The 16,518-nt window shown below is 44.8% G+C and overlaps 1 protein-coding gene across 6 annotated transcripts in view; it reads right to left on the minus strand.

Moving 5' to 3' along the window:
* LOC112930875 (stimulated by retinoic acid gene 6 protein-like) overlaps positions 1-16,518 on the minus strand; it is a 69,570-nt gene that overhangs the window by 15,333 nt on the left and 37,719 nt on the right. For 4 of the 6 annotated variants that reach the window (XM_072727893.1, XM_072727892.1, XM_072727890.1 and 1 more), the window contains 5 exons: positions 15,950-16,080; positions 5,549-5,677; positions 5,141-5,211; positions 3,668-3,779; positions 358-511 (listed from right to left, as the gene is read on the minus strand). In XM_072727893.1, coding sequence (XP_072583994.1) covers positions 358-511; positions 3,668-3,779; positions 5,141-5,211; positions 5,549-5,677; positions 15,950-16,080 — 597 coding nt within the window. Of the gene's footprint in view, positions 1-357; positions 512-3,667; positions 3,780-5,140; positions 5,212-5,548; positions 5,678-8,479; positions 8,526-10,353; positions 10,475-15,949; positions 16,081-16,518 lie in introns of all 6 variants that reach the window. The other 2 variants (XM_026013328.2, XM_072727889.1) reach the window with 1 other exon arrangement.

The following is a 16,518-nucleotide window of genomic DNA, read 5'->3' on the forward strand; positions in this document are numbered from 1 at the left end:
AATCCTAAAGAAAAGCCAAGACTTGCTGTTTTATTTTTTCCAAAGTGAAAAAGATATGATGATTTCAGTTTGTTTCCACTGGCATCAAAACAAAACGGGCTATGTAAAATGGGAAAACTCTCAGGGCCTGTTCAACTCAGCTCCAAACAGGTTTTCACAAAATGGCCTAGATCCTGACCCCATTGGCCTTCTAATCACCCAGAGAGGCATGTTATCAGTTGTAACCCACTTTTCTCCAAAACCAGTCACCTTGTGCAGGTAATAGCAATCCTAGAGCAATCATTATCCCAGGTGTGCACCTGCCACTATCTCTCAGTTTCCCACACCTTCCCAGCAAAGGTGGCAGGACGGTGTTACCTTTGCTGACGCTCATCAGCTCTTTCACCTGCAGGATGACTGGGGTCAGGGTCCCCGTCTGGTTCATGGAGGCGATGTAGTTCTCCAGCTCCCCTTCAAACACATCCAGCTCGTCTCTCACAAACACGAACATGCAGAACTCAATGACAATGAACTGGTACAAAGAGCAAACATTTCAAAGTCTCTCCTGAGTCCAGCCCACTAGGTGAATAACACATGGATCTTTCTTTGGTTTTGAGGTCAAAACTCTTTGAAGTACAAAACTCATCTGAAATAGACTCTAAACAGTACCAAGATGAGTGGGATTATGACTTCTTTGGAGTCACCCCAAACTCTTTTCTTCACCCTATAGCATACAAGACTAGGTCCTACAAGGGCTCAGGGAACTCTTCCAACATTTATTACATCAAACTGAAATGAATGCCTGTGAATAAGGAGCGATATTGGGGACAACTCTAGCCGAATCTGCTCTCCTTCTTGGTGGTAACCAAGTTACAGAAGTACTGTTTCCTGTATATAGTATCTTGGTAGTAACCACATTATAGGAAGTACTGTTTTCCGTAAACATGTCACACGTGCTCACTCCCATCATCCTGGCATCATGCCTTCATGCCACCTACTAGCATACCAAAACTTCTAGAGTTCCCACTACCATTTTACTTCATCAACCAAATTTTGTCTGTTTTTGAATGCGCAGCCAAATGTTACCATCTTCAGGGAGCTTCTCAAACTAGAACAATTCACTAAACTTTCAGAGTACTTTCATCTTTTTTTTTTTTCTCTCTTTACATGGCAGGTACTTCATACCACATTGTATCCCCATCTCTTAGACCAGGTCTCTCCCAGACCAAGACTCTTCTGAATCAGCTGTCTTCTCTCTTCCAGGTCTGAGCATGGTGCTTGGCATACAGTAGATAACCATGAAAGACTTAAGGAACACAGTAACACCAAGTCATGTTGCAGAAAATTCCAGTTGTCCATTAAAACCCATTCTCTCATTCTTTGGGCACAAAGCTGGACTACATTTCCCAGCCTCCCTTGAGTTAGATGTGGCCACATGGCATGGTTCTTGCCCATGGAAGAGGAGTGGAAGGAATGTGTGCTATTCCACACAGGTCTTTGAACCTCCCCCCCCACCCCATGCATTTCTCCATATACCTTCCCCTTCTGCTGACTAGATGCAGAGGGTGAGGGATCATAAGGCATATGGTGGAAGAATCTGGGTTATGGAAAAACACACAGAGGACTGCTGCCCCCCTCAAATATGAATACCCACTCAACATTGTTATATGGGCAAATATACATATAGTGCTAAGTCACTGAAATTTAGGGGTTTATGTGGTACTTCAGCATTACCTACCTAGTACATTCATCTAAAACTCAATCACAGGATGAATTTATATAGGTATCATCCAAAAGATAACTTGGGGGCAGCCCGGGTGGCTCAGCAGTTTAGCGCCACTTTCAGCCCAGGGCCTGATCCTGGAGACCCAGGATCGAGTCCCACATCGGGCTCCCTACATGGAGCCTGCTACTCCCTCTGCCTGTGTCTCTGCTTCTCTCTCTCTCTCTCTGTATCTCTCATGAATAAATAAAATCTTTAAAAACAATAACAACAAAAGACAACTTGGTCTTGCCAGTTCTATCTCTCCATGTTCACCCCACTTTTGACTCAGACAAGTTACCTCAGGTAACTGACCACATGAAGTGTTTTGATCCTGTGTTTAATAAAATATTAAAGTCAGGGTGATCCCTGGGTGGCTCAGCGGTTTAGTGCCTGCCTTCGGCCCGGGGCGTGATCCCAGGGTCCCGGAGTAAGTCCCACATCAAGGCTCCCTGCATGGAGCCTGCTTCTCCCTCTGCCTGTGTCTCTGCGTCTCTCTGTCTCTCACAAATAGATAAATAAAATCTTAAAAAAATATATTAAAGTCAGAATTATGCCAACATTAAAAATTTTTATTGAGAAAACACACTTAAATAACACACCTATGCCAAAACATGATTATCATCCAAGCTCCATAGTTCACACGAGGGTGTGAACAATTCACTAAATTTTCAGAGTACTTTCATCTTTTTTTTTTTACTTTCATCTTTTACTGTCTCCATAATTTTGCCTTTCAAAATGTCACACAGTTGGAATAATATAATATGTGACCTTCTCAAATTGGCATCTTTCACTTACTATTATGCATGTAAGTTTCTTCCATGTCTTTTCAGGGCTTGATAGTTCATTTCCTTGTAGTGTATCCCCTTGTCTGGATGTACCAAAGATTATTTATCCACCCACTGAAGGGCTCTCGGTCACTCCCATTTTTAGCAATAATGTATAAAGCTGCTACAAATATCCACATGCAGGAAAACTGACTTTTTAGTATGTTAACCTTATACCCTGCAACCTTGCTGTAGCTGCTTATTAGTTCCAGTTGAGTTTTTTTTTAAGACTTTAAGTAATCTCTATACCCAACGGGGGCTTAAATTTACAACCCCAAGATCAAGAGTCACATGCTCTACTGACTGAACCAGCCAGGTGCCTCTTCTGGAGTTTTTTGTTGCTGTTGTTGATTCTTTTGGGTTTTCCACATACACAATCCTGTTATCTGTGAACAAAGACATTTTTGCTCCTCCCTCCCCGATTGGTATTCCTTTTATTTCCTTTGTCTTGTTACTTAGCTAGGATTTCCTAAGTAAATGTTGACTGGTGAGGGGAACAGTCTTGCCTTCTCCCAGATCTTAGTAGGAAAGCTTCTAATTTCTCACCATAAAGTATGATGTTAACTGTAGATTTTTTGTTGATATTCTTTATCAGATTAAGAAAGTTTCCCTCTATGCCTAGGTTGCTGAAAAATTTTCTCACGACCTGGTGTTGGATTTTTTTTTAATGTTTCTTCTACATCTATTGGTATGATCACATGATTTTTCTTCTTTCGGTCAGTGATGTGATTGATTACATTAATTGACTTTTTAACATTTACCAGGCTTGCATACTTGAGATAAATCCCACTTGGTTGTGGTTTATAATTCTTTCCATACATTGCTGGATTGATATGTTCCATTCCATTGTGGTTCTTTTATCTACCCGTCTCCAATTGTAGGGGCGGTAGTTTGTACCATGACTTCTCTTCTTTTATGGATCTAAGAACTGGATTTTTCAATTTGTTCAGATTTTTACTTGCTGTTAGAATGGAGTGGCATCTTGTGAGTTCTTTCCATGGTCAAAAGTTCTTTGACCCAGCTTTTAAAGAATCACCCCTGCCCTAAACCATCCACCCCCACTTATAAAAAAGAAAAGAATTTGTTCAGATATACTTACAAGGTACAGGCATATGAAAGCCAACACAATGGTTCCAATCATTCTGCTTGGGAACTGAAAGCAAGGGTCCCACTCATATATTCTGGTTTGGAACCAGGACTTTTTAGACTCCCTGTGAGTGAATAAATAACAAGAAAAGAGAGGCTGTGGTTGATAAACAAATGCCTGATTCTTCTGAAAATAACTTCATTGCCTCTGCTTATCTTAGAATCTAATGAGGAGAAAGAACACTGGTGGATTCTAGCTTTCTTTCTCCCCTTATTCTTAAGAACAGAGACTCAATTTTACTCAGTAGAGCAATTCACCAAACTAAAGGGCTATCACTCCTGAACTCTCTTACAGCTAAGAGTGACCAAGACTAAGCACAGGCCAATCAGATGTGACCACAGTGTGGTGTGGCGCTTTGGGGAAGGCGCTGAAGTGGAATTGACACAGCTGAGAGGGACCCTATTGCCCTTCCTTCGTTTTTCCTGCCTGCTGTCTGAAATGCAGACATGGTGGCCAGTCCAAGCTGGAGCCTTCCCAGCATCTACCTTGGACATGGACAGCCTTCGTGATGAAAATCATAAGAATGATCAGCAAAGTTCCATGGTGGGCAGTTCAGGGTCGGTATGAACTACCTGCCTCCAAAATTCTTTCACATGAGAAAGAAATCTCCCTCTTGCGTGTCCCACCATTATTTTGTGTTTTCTGCTACATGTAAGCAAATGTAGTTCCAACCAATGTACAAGCTTCGTCAGTGTATGACCTTGGACTAGCCACGTCCCTCCTCTGGGGTACATCCTCTTATACATGGTGGCAGTGGCACCATTTATTTTTGGTCACTGAAGACCAGGTGCTTTTGCTTGGCCATGAGCTGTGTCTTCTTGTATTAGTAACAGCACTGCAGTCTTTCTCTAGGAACCTGCTCCCTCCCATCAGTCCTTGTGGTTAAGTGAGGCTGAACCACTTCCTATGTTCCAACGGTGAATATGTGACAGGCTTAACAATCCACTTAATCTAATCACCCTGCCATAGCAATTGGTTTGGGGAAGGCTTGGGGTCCAATTGATCTAATAAATCACAATGGGAGTTTGGTTTGAATTATCAGAAAGAAAAATTTCTTTTTTTCTGGGATCTTAAACCAGGAGGGTTTAAGCTTAGAGATTCTGGGGGCCACCACAGGGAGGAAGCCCACCTCACTATGAGGCTAACACAGGCTAAGAGAAAATGAGGCAACCAGCCCTGGTTCTGATAACAAGGAAGTCACTGGCTCCATCTGCATCGGAGCTGACCACCTCTAGACTTTTAGTTACGGAAGGCCATGCATTTCTGTTTTCTCTTTAATTTAGCCCGAGTTGAGTGTCTGTCTTTAGCAAACAAACGTCCTGACTACTATGCGCCCTTCCAGTCATCTCACGGTCTGCCACACTGTCAGGGCTCGTCAGCGCTGGTGCAAACACCGAGGGGTGACTGAGGCACCCTGGGGCTTACTGCAGGGGGGGCTTCCTCAGGAGCCGTTTGACGTGCTCTGCCTGGTGAGCTTCCAGGAAAGGCTTTTCTTCCTGTGAGGCGAGAGAAGGGTGTATGCTTAGGCTCACAAATTCTTGTCAGGGTTTGGTCTCTTTAACTGGCTACTGTCACAGAGGCCAGGAATTTGGGTAAAGTTGCTCTTTTGGATTGAGAACAGCAGTTAAGAGAGAGCCTCAAGCCCTGAGCTCTCTGGGTCCAGTTCTGGCTCTGTTCCAGACCAGCTGCGTGACCTCGGCCAGTGCGACTCCCCTCCCTGGGTCCGCCTTTCCCCACGTAGAATGGGAGAAGTAGAACCTGCGCCTCCCTCACAAGGCGGTTGTGCCCACTAGACCTGCGGGGACACACACGGGGCTCCCCCTCAGTACTCACCATCGGCAGCTCCCAGCCCAGGTGGACCCTCAGAGACTTGACAAACATGTGCAGGAAGCGGCCCAGCAGGAAGGCCAGGCACAGCAGTGAAGGCCAGTAGAACATGACTGTCTCGTACCTCCCCAAAAACTGCAACAGAAGCAGAGCGTGGGGTGCAGGCTGTAGGTGGGCTGAGGCCAGGCCACCGGTAAAGCTGCGGACAGGGGTCTGCCTGTCTGCCCACTCCCTCAGAGTTGGGCGGCCAGTGGTCAATCTCTGCTCACCCGGTCCCGTGGCATGAGCAGTGGGCCTACAGTCTAGCAGCCCTGGGTGTGAGTCGTAGCACTTCCATTGTATTTTATACAAAGGGATTTCATGGCTTTTTCTTTCTTTTTTTTTTAATATTTTATTTTTTTATTCATGAGAGACACAGAGAGAGAGGCAGAGACATAGGCAGAGGGAGAAGCAGGCTCCCTGTGAGGAGCCTGATGCTGGACTTGATCCCAGGACCCCAGGATCACACCCTGAGCCAAAGGCAGATGTTCAACCACTGAGCCACCCAGGTACCCCACGGCTTTTTCTGATCAGGTATCAAATACTGCTACTTTTGGAAAATACACATAACAGAGAGAGATATAGAAAGAGGGGTAATGAGGAGAAACAGGGAGAGGAGGGTCAGAGAGGAGAAAAAAAGAGAGAGAAGGAGAAACAGAAAGAGAAGAAGGGAAAAAAAGGAAGGAAGGAAGGAAGGAAGGAAGGAAGGAAGGAAGGAAGGAAGGGCAGGAAGGCTTCATAACTGCCATCATGTTGGCAGCAACAGAAGTTCTCAAGAGTACAGGTCTCTCAAGATATTGTTCATAGTTTTTTTGTAATTTTAGTTTCATTTTAATGGGAAAAAAACCCACACAAAGTATTTTTTCACTATTTTAAGACAAATAATATTGTGACTTATCTTTCACAATTTAGTGATTAGTTTCATGGGGGTTTTTGTTTTTAAAGATTAATTAATTTATTTCAGAGAGAGTGAGTGTGAGTGGGGGGAAGGGCAGAGAGAGAGATAGAGAGAGAGAGAGAATCCCATGCAGACTCTGCACCCACTGCAGAGCCAGGTGCAGGGCTTGATCCCACGACCCCAAGATCAAGACCCAAGCCAAAAAGAAAAGTCAGACATTTAACTGATGGAACCACTCAGATGCCCCTGGTTTCATGTTTTTTATGTTTCCTGAGTACTTGCCCCCATGGGGAGTTAGGTTTTGATGCTGTGATGTTCAGGTACCAGGCAGAAGCATGCTGAGATGTGGGCACTCATGTCTCCCCCTCATCCTCACCACTGTATGCTCACCACTCAGACATCAAACATCACCACTACCAATATTCCAGTGTCTTTTCTTTGTATCTATCCTTACATATATGTCTATTATAAATTGAAATTATGGGATGCCTGGGTAGCTCAGCAGTTGAGCATCTGCTTCCAGTTCAAGGCATGATCCTGGCATCTTGGGATCGAGTTCCCCATTGTGCTCCCCACAGGGAGCCTGCTTCTCCCTTGCTTCTATTTCTGCCTCTCTCTGTGTATCTCATGAATAAATAAATAAATCTTTAAAAAAAATAAATTGAAATTATACCAAATACATATGCCTGTATACATCATAATCAGCTCCCCATGTGCTTACAAATTATTTGCAAATGTCACTTTTAATGCTCCGTAATACTGCATTACTTAGATGATCCAATTTTATTTAAAGTTTCTCCTAATATTTGACATTTTTTACTCTTCCAATGTCTCATTTTCATACATAGTGCTTCCATGAACACATTTGAGAACATTTGAGAATAAAGATGAAATCTTTATTATTACCTTGATCTGGATTCTAGTCCCATGATTTTTAACTCATAAGTCCCATTAGCCCCTGAGTCTAACTTTCTTATTTATTGGTGAGCTGGGTATAGCACTACCATACAGCCTTCAAAGTACCTTGAAGCGCCTTGAATCATGCAATAGTTAATCTGGGGGCCTGAGCCTAGGACAGCACCTAGAATAGCAGTTCTTAACATTAGTGACTGAGCATAGAGGTAAGAGCCTGCCATTTCCCTTAATTGACCATGAATATTTCGAACTTCAGAAGAACCTCAGGAAGTCTGGAACCTCTCCAAAGAAAATGTCTGTGATCTGGAATATCTGGCACTGTGAGCAGGGTGGAGGGTATCTCTTTGGGCAGAGGTATGTTAGAATGTTCTCGTGCATTTCAGCACAGAGATGCAGAGGGAAGGCCCAGCCCTCAAGCTTGTTTTCCAATCCAGCTCCATCACATCCTCCATGGTTAGTGAAACCTGGGAGAGACTTTGACAAGGCTCCCATTGGCTCCTGCTCCCGGTGGCCTCCTGATGCTCACCCCCCCCACCTGCCTAGCAACACTTCTAGATGTTGCTAGGCAACATCTAGAAAGATGTGACACTCTCTTTCATCTTGCTCCTTTTCCTAGCATACAAGGCTACACAGATGAACCAGTTTCTCAATTCCAAGAAGGACAATGCATGGCAAAGCTGGAGGGTTTATCCAGCCCAAGTCTCCCATTTTATAGACAGAGAAAGTAAGGCTATGTGAAGGAGTCAGCCAGACCTGGTCTCAACTCTCAAAATCTGCTACTACTTTAGAGCTACTTAATACACTTGGGCCTCAGTTTCCTCACCTATGAAATAGGTCTGCTGAGGAGTTCCCCACCTTAAGGGGCTGCTGTGAACATCAACTGAGAGAACATCTGTCTATGAATGAGCACCTTGATGAATAAAAGATGCTGTACAAATGGAATATCGTGAATGGCTCCAACTTTCCTTTTGCTCACACAAGGAAACTGAGGCCCAGAGAGTGGCAGAGGCTTGTCCAATACCACACAACAAACTGGTCACGGTGACAGGACTGAATACTCTAAACATAGCTCAGTGGGGACTCACCTGCCCATGGGGACACTCTGTGATGTAAAGGATGGTGACAGCAAACCTGCAGGACAAAAACAGGGTTTGGGGTACTATGGCTGCTCCCAGCATATTCCCTGTGAAGAAGCCCAAACGAAATCAGAGAGGGAGACAAGCCATAAGAGGCTCTTAACTCTAGGAAACAACTGAGGGTTGCTGGAGGGGAGGGGGGTGGGGGGATGGGATAACAGGGTGATGGGCATTAAGGAGGGCATCGGATGTGATCAGCACTCGGCCTTGTATGCAATTGATGAATCTCTGACCTCTATATCCAAAACTAATAATACACTATACATTACTTAATTGAATTTAAATAAAATAATTTTTAAACGATGAAAAAAAAAAAAAGAGGTCCAGATCCCATCAGCCTGGAGCTACAACCTCCCCTTCCCTTCCTCCTCGGGAAGGCCTCTGTGTACATCCTTCCCAGATCAGACACCCTGCTTATGCCAAAGTACATGCCCCAAATTCATTTAATATGCCTCGAATAGGACCCAATCCCAGAATCCACAGAGCAGAGCCCCTGAGTGATCTCCTTCCTCTGTCACTCAGGTGGGCAAGCCAAAGCCCACAGAGGGACAGGAATTTTTCCAGAGTCACACTTGGAGCCAGGACCAAGGCCCAGGTCTCCCGACTCTGGCATCTAGGCTCCTTCTGCCCAGACTGGCTTCATTTGTAAACACTGCCCTGAGGAAGGAGCCTAAAGCTTTTGCCCACTGGACGCACAATCCTCTTTGTGTTCCAGCCTGATTCATCTTCTGGGGAGCACAGGTTGCTGAGCCAGTCCCACTACCCTCTCCTCCCCGGGGTGAAGATTTGTCAGAGGCTGACAGACGGTACTGTATTACTCCAAGTCTGACCCTGGATACTCTTTTAATTTTATAGAACGAGCCATTTACAAACTTGGGAATTGTAGTCGCTGGTGCGTCAGCTGCTTGCAAGCCCCCGAGGTGGCCTGCACACGGGCCTAAGGATCCCTCTGTCACAGAAAGTGCTGCAGTGCTTGGGGCGGGGGGGCGGAGAACCAGCTCAGTGAGGGGGACAAACGCTCAAATCCTCTGGCCAGAATGCCTGTGGGATTATTCAATCAGCAAGTAGTCCTGGGGCCAGCTCCATGCTGGTGCTGAGGACATAGACATCAACCAGAAGGTCAAGAAGTTCTCCATCTGTGGGGTCAACAATCCATGAAGGAAGAGCATGTATCTATCACTAGGCCAAGTAGGGGAGGCTGATCCACAGGGGGAACAGCCACATATAGACAAGGAGGTCAGAATGCATGAACCACAAGGGTCCCTCTTATTCTCTAACATGTTCCCTGGGGCACAGCGAGGATATGACAGCATGTCTGCTGAGTTAGTGAGTAAACGAAGGAATGCAGGAGTGTGGTATGACCTGAGGTGTGTGCTAGAGATCGTGGGGGATGGAGAGAGAGGGGAGGCCAGACTGCAATGGCCCTCAATGTTGAGCTGAGGTGCATGGATTTTCTCCTGGGCTCCCAGGAGATATGTGACAATGCAGGGAAACATCATTCACACAGGACTCCTGCATCCCCCTATGGGATCCTTGGCAGTTTACAGAAATGAAGTTTGCTATATCCCTGACTTCTGGGAATAGTCTAATCATGAGTGGCCCATGAAGCAGAAAGAATGGTGCCCTGACCTTCTGCAGCCTTCAATGCAGGCCCACAGAGAGGCCACAATGGGACCTGGGACCAGTCACCCTGCCTGCCCATCATGAGCCTCAGGTCTGGGCAAAGATCCTCAGGGAGCTCTCAGGTCACCTCCAGCCCTTTGTCCAAGTTCAGCCATGGCCAAAGGAGTCACAGGAAGGCAGACAGGCAGCATCCGTCTTACCAGATCAGAGAGTAGCTGAAGCCGAGGATGGAGCTGACCAGCTGGAACTCCGACGAGAGGCAGGCAAAGAAGGGGAAGTGGGACAGGCCGACTTCCATGCCTCCAATCAGCAGCACAAAGGCTGGGAGAGACAGAGCCAGAGACGCTGTGAGTCCACTTCTCCCGGGCTCAGGGTGTCCCAAGGAAGCTATGGGACTTCTCACCGACTTCCAGTCACAGGCCTCAGGACCCAAGGAGATGAGAGGACAAGCCCCAGCTTAGCAAGAAGGAATGCAGGAATGTCTTTCTGTCTTGCAACAGACCTTCCCTGGGACTCTTCCATGCCAGGCACTGGCTAAGTATTGAGATGTAGAAGACCTGGCCCCTGCCTCTGGCCAGCTCACAGTATGATGTGTGGAGACAGGCCATATAAGTGAACAAACAGCAATCACCAAGAGAAGAGCCCTGCAAATACACCATAGCAACACAATGACTGGTGATGTGTGTGTGCAATACCTCTTGCAACCACTACCTACTTTCTAAACAAGGCAATGATAATATTCATTCTACCACTGACTCACTCTTAGAGGATCTAACAGGATCCAGGAAAATCTAACCATGCAAGATGACCTCTACAAAGTATCTGCTTTGAGCCAGGTTCAGAGCCAGGCACTCAGGCTATGGGAAGAATGAACAAGTTCCTTGCTCTGAGATGCTTACAGCCCCAAATAGAAGACAGGGAGGAAGGTGAGTGTTGTATTACCAGAGACATAGTCAACCTGCTGTGGGGACAAAAAGTAGAAGCCAATGACTTCACCTGGGGTCTGTGTCAGGGAAGGCTTCCCAGAGGTGGTGACATTTAGCAAGGCCAGGAAATGCAAGCAAGAGTTTGTAAGATGGAGAGGAGAAGGGAAGGAAGGGCATTCCTCACTCAGAGGAGGGGGGATGGCCAGCTGGGGTTGGTCAATATTTATGTGCATGTGAGCTATGGGAGGCTGGCAGGGACAGACTATATACAAGGAAGAATTTATGTAAGGATAGAAGCCACAACAGCATCATTTTGCAATCTACCTGAAATCCCCATCACAGAAGCAGACAGAGCAACTAAGATGGCAAAACCAAACCCAGAGACAACACCCATCAGAAATCTAGGTCTCGAGACCATTTGGTATCAATACCCGAGTAAGAAGAAGCAGAAGAAGGCAGTGGGACGTCTGAAGGGCCCAACAGTAGAATCCCAAAGTGCCAGCAGACACAAGACACCAAAGCTGAAATCCCAGCTGAAAGCAGGCAAGGTGCTGAAGGCTGAGATTCGCAGGTGAGAAGAAGCACGGTATGCTGGTGTTGGAGTGGGCAGGCCTGTGTCCTCCCTATGCTGAATACCTCAGGCCCCTGCTGGGATGGGGCCCCCCAAGGAGGTGGCCTGCGTACAGTAAACTCCAAAGTGGGAGGACCGTAAGACTCCTAGGAGCTGGGAAACAGCGTGTCCAGACACAAGTGGAGGAAAGAAGTTGACTCAGAAAGTATGAGGATAACAGGAGGATACGCCTCTATAATCACTATGTGAAAAAGAAGAGAGGAATCTAGAGCCATGAAGCAGGAAATGATGTTCTGACCCTGCCAGATGCTGCACAGCATTGGTCTTTAGGGACCTGTAAATCCAGACAGCAATTAGATACTAAGATACACACAGATACACATACTAAGATTGCTGTAATTGTTTTAAAAATAGAAAATACTGTTGGGGAGGATGTGGAGAGACTGAAGCCCTCCCATGCTGCAGGTCGATGGACCAGAGCAGAGTCCAGAAACAGACCCATATGTATGTAGCCAACTGGTGCCGACAAAAGTCCAAAGGCAATTTTGTGGGCAAAGGGTAGGTTTTTTAAATAAGCCGTGCTAGAAAAAATGGGTAACTAAAGGCAAAAAACAAACAAAAACCCCCCCAAAACCCTTCAATCTATACCTTACATTATATGCAAAAAATTAATTCAAAATGTATCATAAACTTAAATGCAAAATATCATAACTATAAAACTTCCAGCAAAAACACAGGAGAAAATCTAAATGACCTCAGATTAGGCAAAGATTTCTTCTATGAGACTGTAAGCATGATCCATAAAAGAAAATGAATAAATTAGATTTCATCAAAACTTTAAGTGAGAAAAAAAAAACTTTAAGTGAGCTTTCAAAATAAATTGTTGGAGCAAATGCAGTTCAGACATCTGATAACGGACTTATATACAGAACTAGATCTAGAACTATCAAAACTCAATATGAAGAAAACAAAAACCCTAATTTTTATTAATAAGGAAAGTGATTTGGACCTTCACCAAAGAAGCTAGAGGGACAGCAAATGAGCACATGAAAATATGCTCAATATCATCAGTCATTATGAAAATGCAAATGAAAACCACAATAAGACATGACTATGTGCCTCTTAGAGTGGCTAAAATTAAAAAGACTTTGTTTCGTTTGTTTTTTAGGTTCCACATATGAATCAAATCAGATGGTGTTTGTCTTTCTCAGTCTCACTTCACTTAGCATTAGACACTCTTGGTCCATCCACATTATTGCAAATGGCAAAATCTCATCCTTTTTATGGCTGAGTAATATTCCTACGTGTGCGCGTGCGTGCGTGTGTAGCACATCTTCTTTATTCATTTATCGATGGGCACTTGGGATGCTCCCATTTCTTGCCTATTGTAAATAACACAGGGTGCTTGTATCTTTTTAACTTAGTGTTTTCATTTTCTTTGGGTACATACCCAGCAGTGGAATTACTGGATCATCTAGTAATTCTATTTTTAATTATTTAGGACTCTCCATACTGTTTTCCACAGTGGCTGTACCAATTTACATTCCCACCAACAGTGCATGAAGGTTCTTTCTTCTCTACATCCTCGCCAACATTTGTTATTTCTTAAACAAACAAACAAACAAAAAGTAGAATTAGATCTATATTTACAGAGAACAAACTGATGGTTGCCAGCAAGGGAGTGCAAAGTGGATGAAAGGGACTTCCAGCCTGCCAGTTATGGAATGAATAATGAACAGGTCACAGGACTAAAAGGCACAGCACAGGGAAGATAGTCAGCGATATTGTAATAGTGCTGTATGGCGATAGATGGTAGCTACATTTGCCTGGAGCAGAGCATAACATACAGAGATGTTGAATCACTAGGGCTGTATACCTGAACCTAATGTAACATTGTGCATCAACTATACCCGGAATAATTTTTTTTGTGTGGAGAGAGAGTGCATGCACAAGTGGGAGTGGGAGAGAGGGGCAGAGAAAGGAGAAAGAGAACCCTTTTAAAAAAAGATTTATTTATTTATTTGAGAGAGAGAGGGAGTGCGGCAGGGAGGAGCAGAGAGAGAAGAGAGAGAGAATCTTAAGTAGGTTCTACCCTACTAAAACAGAGCCAGACCGCCAGACATGGTGTTCAGTCTCACAACCCTGAGATCATGACCTGTGGTGAAATCAAGAGTCAGGTGTTTAACTGACTGAGCCACACAGGTGCCCCCCAAGTTTTTAAATAAAGAGAACTGACAACAACAATATAAATAAAAAATAAAAAGACTGACCATGTGTTACCAAGGACATAGAGAAACCGGAAGTCTCACATATCAATGATGGTTATCTAAAATGGAACAATCACTTTGGAAAACAGTTTGACGATTTCTTTTTAAAAATATGATCTGGAGCATTGGAGTGGTTCAGTGGTTTACCGTCTGCCTTTGGCTCAGGTGGTGATCCTGGGGTCCTGGGATCGAGACTCACATCAGGCTTCCCACAGGGAGCCTGCTTCTCCCTTTGCCTATGTCTCTGCCTCTCTCTCTGTGTCTCTCATGAATGAATAAAGAAACTTTTTTTTTTTTTTTTAATCTTTTTTTTTTTTTTTTTTTATTTATTTTTTTTATGATAGTCACAGAGAGAGAGAGAGAGGCAGAGACACAGGCAGAGGGAGAAGCAGACTCCATGCACCGGGAGCCCGATGTGGGATTCGATCCCGGGTCTCCAGGATCGCGCCCTGGGCCAAAGGCAGGCGCCAAACCGCTGCGCCACCCAGGGATCCCTAAAGAAACTTTTTAAAAACTTTTTTTAAAAATCTAAAAATAAAAAAGTATGATCTACTACATGAAGTATATGATCTAGCCATTCCATTCAAAGGTAAAATGGAAACCAGGAAAAATGGAAGCACAGGTACACACAAAGATTTGTACACAAATATTCATAGCAGCTTTACTTACAATAGCTAAAAATGCGAATAAATCAAATGTCCATCAAGAGTTGAATGGGCAGGCACCTGGGTGGTGTGGCTGGTTACAAGACCAACTTTTGGTTTCAGCTCAGGTCATGGTCTCAGGGTCATGGAATTGAGCCCCACTTTGGGCTCCAGCTCAGTGCAGAATCTGCTTGAGATTCTCTCTCTCCTTCTCCTCCTGCCCCTCCCCCCCCACTCACTCACTTTCTCTCTCTCTCTCATCAATAAATAAATCTTAAAAAAAAAAAAAAGAGGTGAATGGGCACAGGAACTCTGTTTTCTCCATATAGTAGAACACAACTTAGCAATAAAAAAGAATGAATTTCTGGCATGTGTTAAATGTGTATGAATCTCAAAATAACTATGCCATGTGAAAGAAGCTATACCCCAAAGAAAAGTACATTCTGTATAATTCCATTTAAATTTTTATTTATTTATTTATGATAGTCACACAGAGAGAGAGAGAGAGAGAGAGAGAGAGAGAGGCAAAGACACAGGCAGAGGGAGAAGCAGGCTCCATGCACTGGGAGCCTGACGTGGGATTCGATCCCAGGTCTCCAGGATCGCGCCCTGGGCCAAAGGCAGGTGCCAAACCACTGCGCCACCCAGGGATCCCCCATTTAAATAATTTTTAATAAAAGATCAGAAATGAGGGCAGTAATGGAATAGGGGGAAGGAGAGATTACAAAAGAGGACAAGGAAACTTATGGGGTTCATTGTCTCAATTGTGGTCATGATTTCATGAATATAAACATTTGTCAAAACTTATCAAATTATATATGTCAAAGAGATATGTGATAGTATATCATTTCAGTTTTAATTTGCATTTCCCTAAAGACTAATGAGATCTTGATAGACATTTGCTCAGACAGGCCTGGAGGCCCTGAGAGAGGTGGGACAGAGAGGTTCAGAGTCACTGTATTAGGGTGACTGAATCTGTATACTAGAGTGATCCTTCAGGGAGAATGTGAGGCATGGGAAATGAAGAGGCTTCAGACCAATGGCCCCAGAAATAAGCATTGTTCTGTAAGGAGGAATCCCAGGGCTTGTTGATATGAAGAAGGCAGCAATGGCTAGGACTCAAGAGAGTTATGGGGTAGGTAATGATGAATCTAATTTTGAGCCTTTGTTCTATGTCTAAAGGAGCTCTAAATCTCACTGGGAGAAAGCCCCACAAACAAGCTTTGAGACCTGGCAAGCTAGACATTTGCCTTGGGCAAGTAACAGCTAGGGAAGAACACTGACTCTCATAACATTTATCCTTTGATCTCAGGGAACCTGTGCCAGGCGGTCTCTGAGAGCAAGACCTGCCATGGCAAAATGCCCAGCAGGTATGAGGCAGCCTTTACCTTGGGCCCACTGCGGGATCTGCAAGGGCTGGTAGCCTTCTGAGAACAAGAACATGACCTTGTTGGCCGTGGCCCCAAAGGCGATGCCATAGGACCACCGGTTACTAAAGGTGCCCACGAAGTCCAGAGGTCTGTGAACAAGAGAAACAGCTTGTGAGGCCAGAGAGTGGCTCATTCCCACAGGCCATCTCCAAGATAGCAATCTCACCCTGAGGAGGGATTACTGGGTAGTGAATTATTCATTTCAACTGACATTTTCTGAGACCCTCAGCTCCAATTCTGGGGTAAGTGTGGATTCAGGGTACTGAAGCAGGAAGACAAAAATATTTGCCCTTGAGAAGCTCAAGTCCTGGGGGAGGGGGACACAAGCAAGGACACCACTAGCCATGACAACAAACAAAATAGGATGAGTTTCACCTATGAGAGGCACAGGCAATAGGACTTAAGAGACCTAAACAAGGAGTATGTGCTTGGCAGGCTTGGGGGACCATGCCCTGCACCCTGCCACTGTGAGGGTTCCAATACCCCTAGGAAGATCTGGGTAGCATTAGCTGGGCTGGTTCCATGCA

Source organism: Vulpes vulpes, chromosome 12, assembly GCF_048418805.1.
Source record: "Vulpes vulpes isolate BD-2025 chromosome 12, VulVul3, whole genome shotgun sequence".
NCBI classification, from domain to species: domain Eukaryota; kingdom Metazoa; phylum Chordata; class Mammalia; order Carnivora; family Canidae; genus Vulpes; species Vulpes vulpes.